At 39.4% G+C, this 14,519-nt stretch overlaps 2 protein-coding genes across 2 annotated transcripts in view; one reads left to right on the forward strand and one right to left on the reverse strand.

Annotated features, from left to right (window-relative positions):
- Positions 1-14,519, forward strand: part of TUBGCP3 (tubulin gamma complex component 3) — an 86,178-nt gene that overhangs the window by 14,218 nt on the left and 57,441 nt on the right. The window contains exons 3-8 of the mRNA XM_081046357.1: positions 4,161-4,228; positions 7,394-7,471; positions 8,394-8,611; positions 10,591-10,763; positions 12,445-12,563; positions 13,342-13,467. Of these exons, the coding sequence (XP_080902483.1) occupies positions 4,161-4,228; positions 7,394-7,471; positions 8,394-8,611; positions 10,591-10,763; positions 12,445-12,563; positions 13,342-13,467 (782 nt within the window). The remainder of the gene's footprint in view (positions 1-4,160; positions 4,229-7,393; positions 7,472-8,393; positions 8,612-10,590; positions 10,764-12,444; positions 12,564-13,341; positions 13,468-14,519) is intronic.
- On the reverse strand, positions 1,066-2,972 carry LOC308496733 (small ribosomal subunit protein eS4-like). Its single transcript, XM_081046358.1, has one exon. It carries the CDS (start codon positions 1,913-1,915, stop codon positions 1,124-1,126), a length of 792 nt encoding a protein of 263 aa, XP_080902484.1. The 5' UTR covers positions 1,916-2,972; the 3' UTR covers positions 1,066-1,123.

Here is a 14,519-nt window from a genome sequence, read left to right on the forward strand (position 1 = left end):
GTGAGGAAGATATTAGGCTGGTGCAAAAGTAATTGTGGTTTAAAAGGCTGAAAATTGCAAAAACTGCAATTTCGCACCAATCTAATAAAAGAGCTTAAATAACTTCCTGCTTATCATGTGACTTCCAGTATTTAATATTATGCACCTTTTGACCAGATAACGTAGAACACTTACTGTCTTGGCAGTAAACAACTCTCAGTGAGTTGCTTATTGATTGTGAATATCCAAACGTATAGTACTTTAGAATTTACTATGTGAACATTTTAATTCTGAGATGATACTGAAAGCTTTCTTAAATATGGTTACCTTAGAGAAGAAAGATTTCCATTGATTATCTCCTGGTTGCTAATGCATTCTGTGTAAAGTGGGGTTCTGCCACCCCTCTGTACCCCAGGAGTGTCTAAGGGAAGGGAGGCTTTGAGCATGGGGGCCCACGTATGAGAATTGCTCTGGTCTTGGTTGCAGAGCTGTTTTTCTCCAGTGGCCAGTTCCCCGCTCCTCAAAGTTTTCGTGGCTCTATGAGCCCAGCTCCAGCTTCCTGAAAAACAGACTTACCATGAAGATCAGTGATCTCCCTGCTGGGGCCTAACTGTTAAACTGCACAAATGAAATGGGTGTTAGCCTTATTTCCATTTGGCCAACTGGTAAATGACACCTAGGAGATCTGTTCTTCATGGCACAGTTTCCTAACCGAGGTGTTGCATTATTAACTGTATTTGGCCAGTGGTCTGTGGATGTCCTGTATCAGAGCTGTGTGACTGAGCTGGATGGTGAGGTAGCTGGTGGTAGAGTTGAGACTGTGGCCTGAGAGTAACTGGATCTGGCCATGGCTACATCTGCATGTTTAGAGCTTGATGAGCAATGTAAGTTTGAAATGATGAGTCTGCTGATACGAGTCAGGCCTTGGTGTTCCTTAGTGTGTGTGTCTTATTTAAGGTAGAGGGGCAAAAATACAGTATTTATCCTGTAAGGGCTTGTTTTCCTTTCTTTTTTTTTTTTTTTTTTTTTTTTTACTGGTAGGTAATGTGCCTTTATTAATTTTATTTTTTTATTTTTATCACTATGCTATATTCTCTTTAATTAGAGACGAAGGCTCTTCCAAACTTGTCACCTAGACATCACTTTACCCACTGCTCTGTTTGGCTGCCAGTCTCTTATCTCTCTCTTCAGCAATGGTGAGGCGGATACCCTTTCCACGGGGAAGAGAAATCCACGGTTTGTTGCCTTTGCCAATAACAAAAATGTTGGAGAGCCGGGTGGCAAAGCTGTGGCCATTGGCATCTTTCACGTGAACCACATCAAAAGAACCAGGATGTCTCTCTCTGTTGGTGATCACACCACTTCTTCCCAGGTTGGCACCTCCGGTCACCATACACAGGTTACCGGTGTCAAACTTGATGAAATCAGTAATTTTGCCGGTCTCCAAATCAATCTGAATGGTGTCGTTCACCTTGATGAGGGGGTCAGGGTAGCGGATGGTGCGAGCATCGTGGGTCACAAGATGCGGGATTCCTTTTGTGCCCACAAAGATCTTCCTCACTTTGCACAACTTGTACTTGGCCTCCTCGGGTGTAATGCGATGAACAGCAAAGCGACCCTTGGTGTCGTAGATCAGACGGAAGTTCTCTCCGGTCTTGTCGATGCTGATGACATCCATAAACCCAGCCGGGTAGGTGACATCAGTTCGGACCTTGCCATCGATCTTAATGAACCGCTGCATGCAGATCTTCTTGACTTCATCTCCTGTCAGGGCATACTTCAGTCTGTTCCTTAGGAAGATGATGAGAGGGAGACATTCCCTCAGCTTGTGGGGACCGGTGGATGGACGAGAAGCAAACACACCGGTCAGTTTATCCAGCATCCAGTGCTTTGGAGCCACTACGCGCTTCAGATGCTTCTTGGGGCCACGCGCCATGTCTTTATGCGTTTGTTCCTCTTTCCTAGACCTTGCGTCCGCACCACCCGTCGCTCGGAGCCGCTGTCTTGTTTTCCTTTCTTGTCTATAACACTGAACACAACACTATACTCTTTTCTTGAACCCTGGTGATTATTACATTTTAGATTATTTTTGTGTTTTAGACTTTAGATTACATTACATTTTAGATTATTAGTGAGAACCCCGACTACTAGGTACTATAAATACATTAACAGACAACTCTCTTTACAGATTTACAGTTTAGGGCCTCCTGGTGAGCATATTACACATACATGTAGTGGCTAAAAGCAAACTTTGTCTAAATTTAGAGTTAAAGAACTGACAGCTACATTGTTGCAATGAATATTGCAAGGAAGTCTTGGAATTTCTTTTTTTAAGAGAAAAGCTGTAACACAATACAATCTTTTTCCTGTGTATCTTCTGTGTTTTTGAACTAAGACTTGGTGTATATTGATGCAGTTTGCCCCTTGTGCCTGTTCCCACCAGGCGTCCACAGCTTCTCTTGGGTACTCCTGCCAGCACTTCTCCCAGAGTCCCCAGCGCTGATGGGGCCCAGCTATAGTTGGTAGAGTGTTAAAATGAGAGTCCTCTTGTGTGATGGTCTCTATTGACCTATCATTTTTCAATAATTCTTAGACATAGTTTTTGTAGTTTAACATTCTTGAAATTTGATAACAGTTTTTGGTATATTGAATTAGTTGAGTTATGGTAGTGCCGCCCTCTGGACTAATACAAAAAAGTTAATTTTCCATTATATATGGCTGACTTCATGTATAAAATGCTCATGTTGTTATACTGAAACAAGTTGCAAAACTCACCATGAGTGATAAAATTTAACACCTGTTAGTTTCTTAATTTTCCACATTGGTAAATGGGGTACATTGTAACTCAGGATTTGTCTTGCTTTGTTTAGCAATCTGTTAGATGAAACTTTTTTTGGTAAAAATTCCGTGTTCATTTTTATTTGTTTATATTATTTACTATTTTATTGCCCTATGACAAACTTGATATTTATGAATTAAAGTCAGTCTCATTCAGTAGGAAAAAATGCCACTTAATTTCATGGTTGTGCTTATTTGGAGTATTTTTATATAAGCTTTAAAAGATAGTGTATTAAATTTTAGTTGCACTAGATTTATTGGATGCATTTTGTGATGGTACATTTTAAAGATAGCTTTACCTTTCGGCATAGGAAAACTCAAAAGTGCAGATATGATTAGGATAATGTAACTTCCGGTATGTGGTTCATACAATCGGTACATGATAACCAACACCTTTTCCTAGCTGATGAATGTGAAGAAGGCTTGTCAGTCATTGTCTTTCTACAAATGAATTTGAACTTGTACCACTAAGTGAGCTTGGTTGATGAAATTTTAAGAAAGCAGCCCTTCTAAATTGTGATAAGTCAACACAAAGGTTCCGTTGAGACTACGGTACTGAAGCTGTAAGTTAGCTATCAGAAGTGGTGTGACAGGGTTTGTTTGACAGGCACCTGAGCACAGATGGTGTGTGCAGTGCTGTAGGTGTGGACAGCGGGGTCTCCTCCCTCAGGGGGCCCAAATCCTGTGTGTCGTCTCCTCCTCCACGGCACAGAGCAGAGCATGGACTTCTCATTTGTAACCAGGGCAATCCTCTGAAGATATTTGCTAATAGAATGAATTAATGGATGCAAATTAGCTGATACGCTGTTTTAATTTTTTTTCGAACAGTATTTGACTATTAATTTTGCTGTATATGTTAATAAAAATGCTTAGAATGTGCAATTTTTTAAGTCAAACTATTACGAATGGTATAGTTTTTGTACTGCCCTTTGAATTGAGGATTCCAAAGGTATTTTCACTTCTTATCCCTCGCTCCAGGTAAGTAGCCATTATTAACTACGTAGTTAAACTGATGGTAGAGTGTTTCACTGGACTCTTTAATATTTGTAGATAGACTCTAAAAGATCTCATCATTTCTATTACTTTAGTTAACTTTCACATAAACTATTTGGTTCTAGCCGAAAAGTGTCCATATTTTACAAATGTCAGAGAGATTACACGACTTGATGAAATTCATGAAGCTGAAATGTCACTCACTCATCGTCTAGTTCTTTTGATTCTTAGGTAAGCTCAGGATTCTTTTCAGACATCAGAGTTGTTGGTTATTGTAGGTGAAATAGTATCATAAAAGTGAATTTTGGTGTATGTGATTAACATGCTTATTTTCTTTTCTAACTTTACAGTTATTCGACAAAGAAGAGAAGCAGATGCTGCATTGTTTTCAGAACTCCACAGAAAACTTCATTCACAGGTATGACAAGCATTCTCAAAGCCATTCCAGAGGCTACTAGAGTGATCTGCGAACATTTGAACAATTTTTTGTGGTATCATTAAACTTTTCTATATTGAGTAAAGCTTTTAATTGTAGATAGCGTTTGACTTTTTAAAAGATTTTTTAATGTTAGAAGTAGGTTTTAGCTGGATGTAATGCTCAATTAAATGCTTATAAAGCTGAATGAAGCTATATTGGGAAAGTAATCAGACTTATGTACACAATAAGTGTGTATTACAGAAGCCTTGATTCCATTACTGGGAAGAAGCACGCTGGTATAACAGCACAAGCTTATCTTGTTGATACACTTCATTGTTCATCAGGTCCTAATTTATACTGTTATAGCGAATAACTTAAAATTGATTTTGAAGACTTTGTGATCGGATGTTGATACTTGGACACAGTGGTTTTTCGAACCTGTTAATTTTACAAAAGACTGTCAGCCTATACACCAATAAATTAATTGAGTCCTAGGATGAGATTATTGTGATTCTGACTGTAAGGGAACTTAGTTCATCTAGCTGTTTCCCGCCTCTTATAGAGAAGAAAGTGACATCCAGAGAAGTTGAACACTTTCCTCAACATATGTTAGGTTAATGTTACAATAAAAATCACTGAGTTTTGCCTAATGCTGCTAGTAATTAAACTCATTATTTTTTCATGTCTTCCTCTTTATTCGGAAAAATAAGCTTAAATTTATTTGCTGCCCATTTTGACTCGTTAATTTCACTTGATACACTTGGAGTCACTGTTGTAAGTCTGCTTTCATCTTTGGTAGTGTTTCCCTTGCTGGCGGTGGCGCCTCCCTGCTCACCACCTCGTTTCCCTGTCCCTCTGCACAGTGACACCCCCCTCGCGGTCCCTCTATCAAACATTCTTGAGCACACTGATCCTGGCTCCTATGTGAAAAAAAATGCTGCCACCACTTTTAAACACGTCATTTGCTGATTCTTTTGTACAGTTTTGTTCATTTTTGTCTCCACTCACCACCCCGGAAAATCGTTACTTTTCTGAAACAGCTGAGATGTAACCCAGACTCTTGCTGCACAGATAGAATGGCTGCCATCTTCCTGAGGCCTGCTGGCGATTTTATGCAGACACCTCTGAGGAAACTGTCACAGGGGCTTGCCGCTTGGTGTCCTGGAAACTGAAAAGAGCAGACAATTTAAATTTCCTACCTCGAGGCATCCATTCACATCCACCCACAAACAAACTGCTTTCCTTCCGTGTTCTCCCTTTTGGTGAATGTGATACCATTCATCTATTGCCACAGACTAGAAACTTGGATGTCATCTTGACTCCACCTCTCTCCCCAAATTTGGTCTGTCCCCAAGTCTTATTGATTATTCCTCTCATGTATGCCTCTCCCCTGTCCCTTTGGAGTCAGACAGACCTTGATTTGATTCCTGGCCTATAGCTTTGTCATTAAGTTATTTGTTATTAAGTTATCTTTTTCTCATTTATGGAATGAGGAGAATAAAGCTTGCGTCTCCGCGTGGTTGTGATGATTGCAGGAGATGATGTGTGCAAGGCCTTGGCCCAGCAGGCCTCCTTGAAATGGCAGCAGCTGCTGCTGCTGACTGACTGACTGCGCTCTAATGCTTAAAGGAAACAGGGTTGGTAGAAAGTAGGTCTTTGGAGACAAACGGATAAGGTTTATCTCCTTTGTCCTGTTCCCCAAGGGAGTCACAGCCTCGGAGGTCCAGCTCGTGGTGGGTTGTCAGGGTTACTTTAGTAGGTACGCAGGTACTGAATCCCAGCTCAGCCCCTGGTCATGTCCCCTCCAGATGACTGCAGTTTCCTAAGGAGGCCCTGTGTGTCTTGTTTTGTCTCCCCTGTAGTCAGTGGGACTGTCAGTGGGTCTAGTTTCCCCTGCATGGAATCCTTCAGAGGCTGCCTGTTGTCTTCAGCTTAAAATCCAAATTTCTTGGTATAGCATACAAGGCCCTTTTCGATCTGATCCTTCATTCCATTTTCAGTTTCCATTCCCGTGCTTAGCTTCAGCCACATTTAGCTGTTTTCAGTTCCCTGAAGAGGCCATGCCTGTCCCTTCTCTGCCTTTGCACCACCCATCCTTCTAAGAGACTTACTGTCTCCTTTGGGAGTCCTTTCCCGAGCCTGGAACACTTGAGTGGTCTTCCTGTCTGAAATGTAATTTAGCATACCAAAGTGTTTTCCCATTTGTCTACTTATCCCTGAACTGAGGACTCTGTCGGGGCTGGGCCTCTTTCTTACCTGTGTTGCTCCAGCTGGGGAGTTTGTTGTTTCTGCAAAGTTCTGTGAAAATCAATTTTTTTAAAGTTAGACCATAATTTAAATACCTAGAATGAGCTTAATCTTTAAAGAAACTTTCAAGGAATATTTTATATAATGAAGAACTTACGTAATGTCAGTAACCATCCCATAATTTGTTTTGTAAATAAAGCTATTTATATATTATAGCCTGTGCATCCAAAAGGTAATGCTGTATGAATAGAGGAGACTGCTCTGTAAATTCGGGGTGACACGTGTTGAGGGTGGGCTGCCGTTACAGGTTGTGCCTCAGGGCAGAGTGATAGGCAATCGGAAATTAATGAAATCTGCAGGTTAACCTTACAGAGAGACCTAGGGGTTAGTTTTCCTGGCAACTAAGAGCTTGAAAACCTTGAGTTGAGTTATGCATGATGCCAAAACTTACATCTCACACTTTAGAATTATTATTATTATTTTTTAATATAATATTTTATTTTGTGGTGTAAATGGGACATTGATAAAGGGAGGAGAAAAGCATCACATATTTTATGATAGCATTTTTCTTATAATCACTATGTTTGGGAAGTTGGTTATTATAAGAATTATTTCAAGGGGGAAATACTGTTATTCAGGAATAGCGTAATTTAAAAATACATCTTATTAGGGACTTCAGAGTTAGTTTTCAGGGGGTTCAAGGCTCCAAGGGCGTTACCTCTTGAGAACATTATCTCTAGCCTTCTGATGGATAGTGCTATTTGCAATGCCTGAAAAATGAACAAATTTAGAGTTGATGTTACCATGTGAATTTTAAAATGCAATTCTGTTTTGGAAATAAGGATAATTTAGGAGAGAGGAGGATAAAACAGGAAAGTAGTACTAAGTTATTCTATTAATGCTTTTTTTCTTAAACAGGGAATTTTGAAAAATAAATGGTCAATTCTCTACCTCTTGCTAAGCCTTAGTGAAGATCCACGCAAGCAGCCAAACAAGGTGAGAGGCTCTATTTTATCAACTCAGTGCCTTTTTAAAGGACACTTTGCATCTTTGGGTTGGCACAGTCATGCCAAATTTTGATAGGAATTGGCTTCTGTACTTAAGAAAATAATATGAGTAAAACAAGGAAACTGGTCTAGTTTTCTGGGCTTTCGGAAGGCCAAGAGATTTGTTTGTTTGTTTCTTTTGTTTTAAAGACAATTTTAAGAGTCGTTGTGCTGTGTTTCCTTAAGATATTTTTCAGAATTGTTTTTCAGATATGACAGTGTTCAGTTAAATGGAGCATAAACTATGAGTGTTCAAAATTTTTACTGTGAGAAGTTCGTAATATCACAACTGTATAATTCTTTATGAGTCAGAAGACTTTTTAGGATTTTCTTGTGTTTTCAGATATCATGAACATTGATTATTTTTACTCCAGTGAAAACTTGTTACACGGGTTGTTTTTGACCGATGTAGTGCTTGAAAAGCAATATGGCTGCTCCGTGTGTCAGAGAGTCTGTTATAATAAAATACTCTACTGCAGAAATGTCAGTGCTTAAAAAGTTGAAGAACGTGGATGAAAGAGTCCTATTTATCTCTAAAGCCTTATTCTGAGTAATGAGCACGCTTTCACTATATAAGAATGCCAAACTTTTAAAAATATTTTAGTAATTATTTGAGTTTTAGTTTGTATAGATTCTGAATAAAGTGTTTGTTATCAGACCATGTGGGAGTTTTGGAGTTCAGAAAACTTTCTAAAACTTGATCAGTTCTGACGTATTTTAAAAGTATAACAACTGATTTATTTTTTAATAAGTGCAAAATCCAATTACAGAAATAGAACTAAAACCTGATATAAATTATCGTCGTTGATCTGGGAAAAGTGTTCTGTAATTTGCTATCCCTGTGTGCTTAATTCATTTTCATTTGTTTGCAGTTTTCTAGCTACGCCACGTTGTTTGCTCAAGCATTGCCACGAGATGCTCACTCCACCCCCTACTACTATGCCAGGCCGCAGTCTCTCCCGCTGAACTACCAGGAGCGCAGCACCCAGTCAGCGCAGAGCGCTGGCAGCATGGGCAGCAGCGGCATTAGCAGTATAAGCATGTACGCCCTCAATGGCCCGACCCCCACACCACAGTCTCTCCTTCCGGGGTAAGTCAAGCTTACATGCATAGGTTCCTGAAAAAGCAGACACAGGAAAATCCCCAGGCTTTCCTTCAGGCATTTTGTGTTCACTGAAATGACAAAACACCGAGGCCTGTTATGTAACAGGAATATCCTGGCCACTGTGTCTGATATGCTTTCTCTTTGGATTTTACTCTTCCGAAAAATCCCGTTTCAGATAGGAATTCTTTCCACATCTAATCTTCGTTGACTATAGTTTTTTGGCCAACTCTTGAGCTATTAATGCACATGTCAAGGACCGGGGTCAGAAGCCTGATATGCAAGGCCCTTCCCTTTGAGGGAGCTGATTGACATTTCTCTTGCTGTAGTCTCATGTTTATCTCTCAGTGAATATTGTCTCCTTCATTGATGGATGTTGTTCTCTTCAAATGTTCATGAAGAGAACATTTTATTTTATATTATTTATAAAATAAAATAAAATATTTTATTTTATTACTTTAAAATAAAATAAAGCTGTCATCCTCAAGTTCTGAGATCTTTAAGATTTAGGGCCTCTTACAGTGCAAGTGAATTAAGATGCAGAATTACACTAACACACCAGTAATATGTTACATACTTTGCAGTTCAACCTGCTGTCAAATCTAATTACGTTTTGAGGAAGTACAGAATTTATGATTGAGAATCAACAGGTACCAGTGTATTAATGGACTTAGAACTTTGTTTTTCTTTGTTTTTTTTCTACATACACATTTCTATGCATAATTCATTCCAAGAAATCACGGGAAAGCAGACTATCACCAAGTAGATATTTTTCCAGAACAACACTGACCAAGGACTCACCATCAAATGATATTTTCCACATAATCATAATATAATTATAAAGCATTGTGTAACTCAATAAAATTATGTTCACGTTATTAGAAAATGGGATGTGTTTACCACACACCTGTGTTATAAATGGTAACAGGAGTTCTAGAAAGACAGCATAACATTCTACAAATTCAGTCTCAAACTCGTATTCTAGCTAAGAAACAGACTTTCTCATTTTCACCTTAAAATTTGAAATAATTATTATCATGATATGAAAAAAGCTGTATAGAGAACTTTGAACAGAAGTGGTCTCTTAGAATTTTTCTCTTAAATTTAGAACTGTATTCAGAGACATAATTTTAGTAGTTGTTGTTGATGATTTTTTACCCCATTGAAAGTGGAAAAAAGTTAAGAGCTGTTGCAGGTTTTGCTTTCCTCTCTTACTTCATCAATGGATTATAGATGGACCCACCAGTATTATACCAGTGGGAAATCAGAACTCTGCCACTTGGAAGCAGTCGTGCCATTGAGATTCTCATGTTTGTGTTTTGCAGTCCCAGGAGGTGATAGTTTCGTTATAGTAGTCAAAACAGAGGTCATTAGAAATCAGCTATCAGGTTCTTAGATCTTCAAAGCGTATCTTTGACATAGTCTCCAAATTATTAGAAGCAGACTTGTACTGGATGTGCTTTTGCCTTAGATTTTGTTTCTACAGTTTTGAAATTAATTGCAAATCAGATATGTCTTTTCATACTGAGCACCATGGAGGCTGGGAGACAAGTGAGGACAGGAAAGAGGGACAGTATTTCAGATTTAACTCCCGTGCTCAACAAATGTTAAGTGAATGATAGGTGTTAATATTGAAGTTAAAATTAGTGAATTTCTAAGTGGTTTTAGATGGGACGTATGTCATGTGTTCAAAAGAAAAGTCAAGTAAATTTTGATTTTTATGGTAAGAAATATGTGTGGAGGTGGCAGTAAGAACCTGAATGAATGCCCGTTAAGAATCCCAAGGTGGCCTTGGACTGATCGTTGTTGATATATATATATGTGGGTATGGTTAAGTCATTTGCCTGTCTCAGATTTACAAGATTATACAATTCAGTAGAGTAATATAAGAAAAATTTCTGGAAGTGTTTTTGTATCTCCAGTGAATAGCCTGGGTATTTGATGATACAAAATGCTCCTTTTTTTAGACAGTCTCATCAAACTCCAGGAGTAGGAGACTGTCTTCGACAGCAGTTGGGGTCACGTCTTGCATGGACTTTAACTGCAAACCAGCCTTCTTTTCAAACCACTACCTCAAAAGGTATTCCCAGCACTGCTTCTCGAAACGTGACAAGGCCAAGGAGAGAAGGGGATACAGGTGGTAAGTAAGGATATGCTTCAATATAGCTTTTCTTAGAACACTTAGAATTTATGCTTCCCTTATTTCACAATATCGATCAGGAATCCCCGCTTACTATAATACTTTTGAGTGGCTTCTTCTCATGATGAGGTTCAGAATCCTAAATATGGTCTGTGACACCTTGGGAAGTCTGGCTTTCTCAACCATGTCACCCTGACCTTGTATTCCCTGCGCCATCCAGTTTTCAGATCATTGTCTGAGTGGTTTCCTCCATCTGGATCTCTCTTCTCTGCTTCATCACATGCCCTTCTCTGTTTTTATTCTGCCTTTCTTCCTGGGAAAGTATCTCCAGGCTGGATCAGTCCCTCTAGTATAAGTTACCGTCTCCCACCACAGTTTAAGTTCCATGAAGGAGGGGCTATTTCTGTTGTGTTCACTGTGCTAGTAACTAGCATAGTGCCTAGAACATTGAAGAAACTCATTGAAGATTTATTTGATGGTTAAATGAATGCTTCATTGAGAGTTTTAAAATTGTGTTAGAGTCCAAAGGAAGTTTGGGTTTCTTTCATGAGAACACTATGAATAGCAGTGTTTGGACCATGAGTATCCTGAAAATAGAAGGGGCTCGATTGTTGGTTCATAACCTACTGATTCTGAAATTCCTCCAGCTTTTTTCTGTCCTTGTGTAGGATGGGAGGATGAACAGTGTCATTTAGATTTGTGAGGACATCTCATACATAGCTTGGCCTGCCTCTTTGTAGCTGCCCTTAACCAGCCTCTGTCTGTCCTGTGACACATGACAGCTGTGCGCGCTTGGGCTTAGAAGCTAGTTTATAGACAGTCAGAATACTGTTCTCTGCTTCTTTCTTTTTGTTTACTGTGACTCCTGATACCCAACCAGTGCCTTTAAACCTATATACTACACAAAGCTTAGAGATAAAATAGGACTTGAAAATATGCTTGATTAATCCAGAAGAGCATTAGTACAAAGGAAGAAAGCACCAGTGGGATAAAAATGGCCAATAATGATAGGTAAGAGTTGAACAACACTACTAGCAAATTGATGTAATTGTTATTTATAGAATATTATCCCCATGACTGAAATGTAAACCTGTCCTCGCCTTCTGACCATGCTGGCCTGTTTCTGAGAGTGCTCATTCCCAGCTGTATATTCTGAGTAACTTTCTCCTCTTGCTGATATATTGGATTTCTGGGCATTGTCTCCTTGTCATTATTTTGATTAATACCTAAAATTCTGACTTGGCTTTTGTTCCAAGGCTTATGGAAATTATAAATAACTTTGCTGCTACATTATTAACTCCTTTTTATGTAGTGTTGGGAATGGATCAAGGTTTATACATTTGCTGTGTAATAAGCCACTTTTTCTAAACACCATCTGTGAAATAATTATCCATACCTTTGTGATAGATTTGTCCTGCCTCTTGGTTATAAATTTCCACATATTGCATTGTCTTTCTAAAAGAGTTTTTGGATAAGAAATTACATGACCTCCATATCCTTTTCAGAAAATTCTTGTTTCTAATAACTTCATACTCTCTTTTCTATCTTAAGCTCATGTATTTAGTTTTTAAATTTTGTCCTGGTTGTAAATATATAATCTGAAACTAATTGTGTCATAATATTTATTTCATCTTAAAATGTGTCGTTCAGTAATTAATCTCTTATAAACACCATTTTACAGGTACTGTGGAAGTTACTGAGGCAGCCCTTATCAGAGACATTTTGTACGTATTCCAGGGCATAGATGGCAAAAACATCAAGATGAGCAACACTGAAAACTGTTACAAAGTGGAGGGAAAGGTATAGTTGCTAAAACCCTATCTAAAATATTCAAAAAGAAAAGATGAAAGTGATTAAGACCAGATAAGAGCTATTAATTTGTGATGTATTACTGGGGTAATGAGGCTTGGATTTACAAAATCGTGTGTACCAATCAAGTTGCACTCTTAAGTTCTGGTTTATATTTCCCTGTGTACTTTGTGACTTCTGTAATCTTGTTATGGGAACCTTTGTCAGCCTTTCCGTCTTTTTGCTTCCTTTCCTTTGCATTCTTTCTTTCCTTGTTTTTCCCTGATGCAACCATCCCATTTAGCTGATTTCTGCATCCTGTGATGGTGATGTCACAGGTACCTGAGGGACAAGTATGGCTTGGCATCTTTGCTCTTGACACAGGATTTCACAGCAAACGCCTCTGCTTGCTTTTGCTTTCAACTTCTAGAATCTGCCTTTTCCACAGCCCCTGCTTGTTGATGTCTTGTCTACTTCTGAGACTCTCAGGTGTTTCACAAGGTGGCTGACATCATAGACAGTCCCTGCCACGCTGGGGACCACGGCCATTCACTCTTAGGGGTGATGCTGCTCAAGCTTAACATTTCCTCGGAAATGTGTTTTACTTCCCTGCCTGTTACATGATGCTTTTTGTTTCCCAGAATCTCATTGTTTTCACTTTAATTATGATATTTTTAATTGTCATATGTTGAAGGCTAAGAATTATAATATTAAAAGCACACATGGTTAAGAAAAATAATAATTAAAATGCTTGTGTTAATTTCTTGCTCTTGATATGTTTACTTTTTAGGCAAATCTAAATAAGTCTTTGAGGGACACAGCAGTCAGACTTTCTGAGTTGGGATGGTTACATAATAAAATCAGAAAATACACGGACCAGAGGAGTCTAGACCGTTCATTTGGACTTGTAGGTCAGGTATGTTATTATTAGTTGAACATTTTGGATGTCAGTCACTGTGAGATATGCTTAATCTACTTAAAATCTTAGAAAAATAATTCTTAAGAGGGTCCTTTTAAAATAAGGTTTGATAATGGCTATTGTATCAGTCATGATCCACGCAAGAGAAAAAAACAACACTATAGATATTGGCAAATAGGTATTGACAAAGAGAATCAAACAGAACATTCTTTAGTTTATGTAGCTATTGGAGGACTATAAAAACAAAAGAATATAAACACGAATTAAAACAGAGGTAAAACTAGAGAGCAGAGGAAAGGTGTTGGGGTTGTCAGACTCCAGTAGCTCAGAAGAGGGGTTCCCTGCTGGCACAGCCCCCTGAGGACGGGCCTGCTGAGACACAGGCCAGTGGGAGTGACGCTCCCAGCTGCTGGGCTGCCCTGCGAGACTGGATTTGTGACTGCTCCGGAAGCTGGAGAGGGGACCCAACCGGGCTGGCCTGAATGGCCATAGCTGGGGCAGTGCCCACATGGTCCTTCTGCTCCTCCTGCCTCTGGAACCTGACAGGAGGAGCTGACGAAGAAGAAGTGAGGTTTCCAAAGTCCCAGCTCATTTTGATGGTTAGCAGCATAGGATTTTGCCCTCCTGTTGATTCTTGGGCAGAATTATTTCTTATGAAATCTTCAAAAAAATGACTGAAGGGGAGAGAGAGAGTCAGAAGGAAACTGCACTGTAAGCGCTGCACAGCACAGCAGCATGGCTGGTGATCAGGAACATGGCTTTGCAGTGAGAATGCCCAGGATTCACACTGGCGTTACCTTTAATGGTTATGTTATCTCGCACAAGTTACCTCCTCTTGGCCGTAGTTTCTGTAAATGGAGAATGGAGGTGATGATAATATGCAAGATGATGAAATCCTCAAGGTGATGAGCAGTAGGAGACAGTGCCTAGAAAGCTGCTGTCCCGAGCCTGGCACTGCTGTGAATGCCATTCACCAGTACAGATGGGCCAGGGACGCTTCCCTCTCACTGTAATGCAGATGGGGTGAAGCAAGGCCTTCAGGACTCTAC

This window comes from Rhinolophus hipposideros (genome assembly GCF_964194185.1).
Source record: "Rhinolophus hipposideros genome assembly, chromosome: 4".
Taxonomy (NCBI): Eukaryota; Metazoa; Chordata; class Mammalia; order Chiroptera; family Rhinolophidae; genus Rhinolophus; species Rhinolophus hipposideros.

Bases quoted from the DNA above. Each gene is read 5' to 3' on its own strand.
- LOC308496733 (XM_081046358.1), bottom strand. From the start codon at position 1,915: ATGGCGCGTGGCCCCAAGAAGCATCTGAAGCGCGTAGTGGCTCCAAAG.